Source organism: Corvus brachyrhynchos, unplaced genomic scaffold, assembly GCF_000691975.1.
Source record: "Corvus brachyrhynchos isolate BGI_N302 unplaced genomic scaffold, ASM69197v1 scaffold4, whole genome shotgun sequence".
Taxonomy (NCBI): Eukaryota; Metazoa; Chordata; class Aves; order Passeriformes; family Corvidae; genus Corvus; species Corvus brachyrhynchos.
The window spans coordinates 8,529,041-8,530,137 of record NW_008237878.1 but is presented as its reverse complement, the minus strand read 5'-3'; the positions used below and the strand labels follow the sequence as shown (position 1 = coordinate 8,530,137).

The 1,097-nt window shown below is 39.7% G+C and overlaps 1 protein-coding gene across 1 annotated transcript in view; it reads right to left on the bottom strand.

Moving 5' to 3' along the window:
* PRKAR2A (protein kinase cAMP-dependent type II regulatory subunit alpha) overlaps positions 1–1,097 on the bottom strand; it is a gene marked incomplete at its 5' end in the record, with an annotated part of 36,629 nt that overhangs the window by 9,555 nt on the left and 25,977 nt on the right. Inside the window, one exon of the mRNA XM_017732323.1 lies at positions 331–432. Coding sequence (XP_017587812.1) covers positions 331–432 — 102 coding nt within the window. The remainder of the gene's footprint in view (positions 1–330; positions 433–1,097) is intronic.

Here is a 1,097-nt window from a genome sequence, read left to right as displayed (position 1 = left end):
GTAAAGAAGTTAAAAAAAATCAGACTGAGATAAAAATCAGCAAATTGCTACCATGATTAAAGGATCTGGGGAAAAAAATCCCAAAACAATTTCAGCAATACAAATTTTTGCTCAGAACAAAATATTAAGTGCTGCTTTAGTATCATATATTACACAAATTAACAAAACAATTTCAGCAATACAAATTAATTTGTATAATCTATGTGATACCAAATCAGCACTTAATATTTTGTTCTGAGCAAAAATGACAGGTTTCTGATATAACAGGAACACTGACTGGAGCTACTGCTAATGCAAGAATTTGATGTAGATGTCTCTGAGAGGTTTTACCTCCAAGGATTTAAGAAGGGGCACAGACTCAATAAATAATTCATATGTCTTCCTCTTCTTCGCGTTGTTTTTCAGTATAATTCTTCTGAACGTCACCCGATCCTGCAAGAAACAGCACAGAGAAATACATTATTCCTCTTCACTGAAATGGTCCCTGTTTAAAGAACTGACAAATGTGAACGAGTATTTACAGCAAACGCCAGGGCTGGGAAAGCAGCTGCTAAAGTGATACCAAAAGTGACTGCAACAGCTCCTGTTAGAGTACTTCTGGCAATAACAAACTGAAAAACAGGGAGCTGTAAGACCTGGCCCTTCTCAGACAACCATTTAGGAATTCAATTTTTATTCTATCTTATACTGTTTTTCTGGGTTGAGTTTTGGGGTTTTGTTTGCCTGTTTGGTAATATATCTTTCATGCATCTGCATTAAATGAAGAAGTTTGGCTCTTCCTGCGGAAGCCAGTGAAAACTGGCATTTCCAGCATTTGTAAACTGGCATTTCCAGCACTTGTAAACTGGCATTTCCAGCACTTGTTAAGGCAGCTGCAGAACTAAGTCTGAATTGGATTCTTCTCTACTTGAGTCACAGAAGGCAAAAGTTGGAGATTCATACGGGTCTCAAACAGGTCAGGAACAGAATATGAAACAGCAGCATGCTTGTTCACTCCACCGTCTCAGATCCAAGAGCCGGCTTCTGGAAGGACCGCTTCCTGAGTGCCAGCTGCGCGCAAGGAAGAACGGCTCGGTGCGTTCGTGAAGCGCAAACGC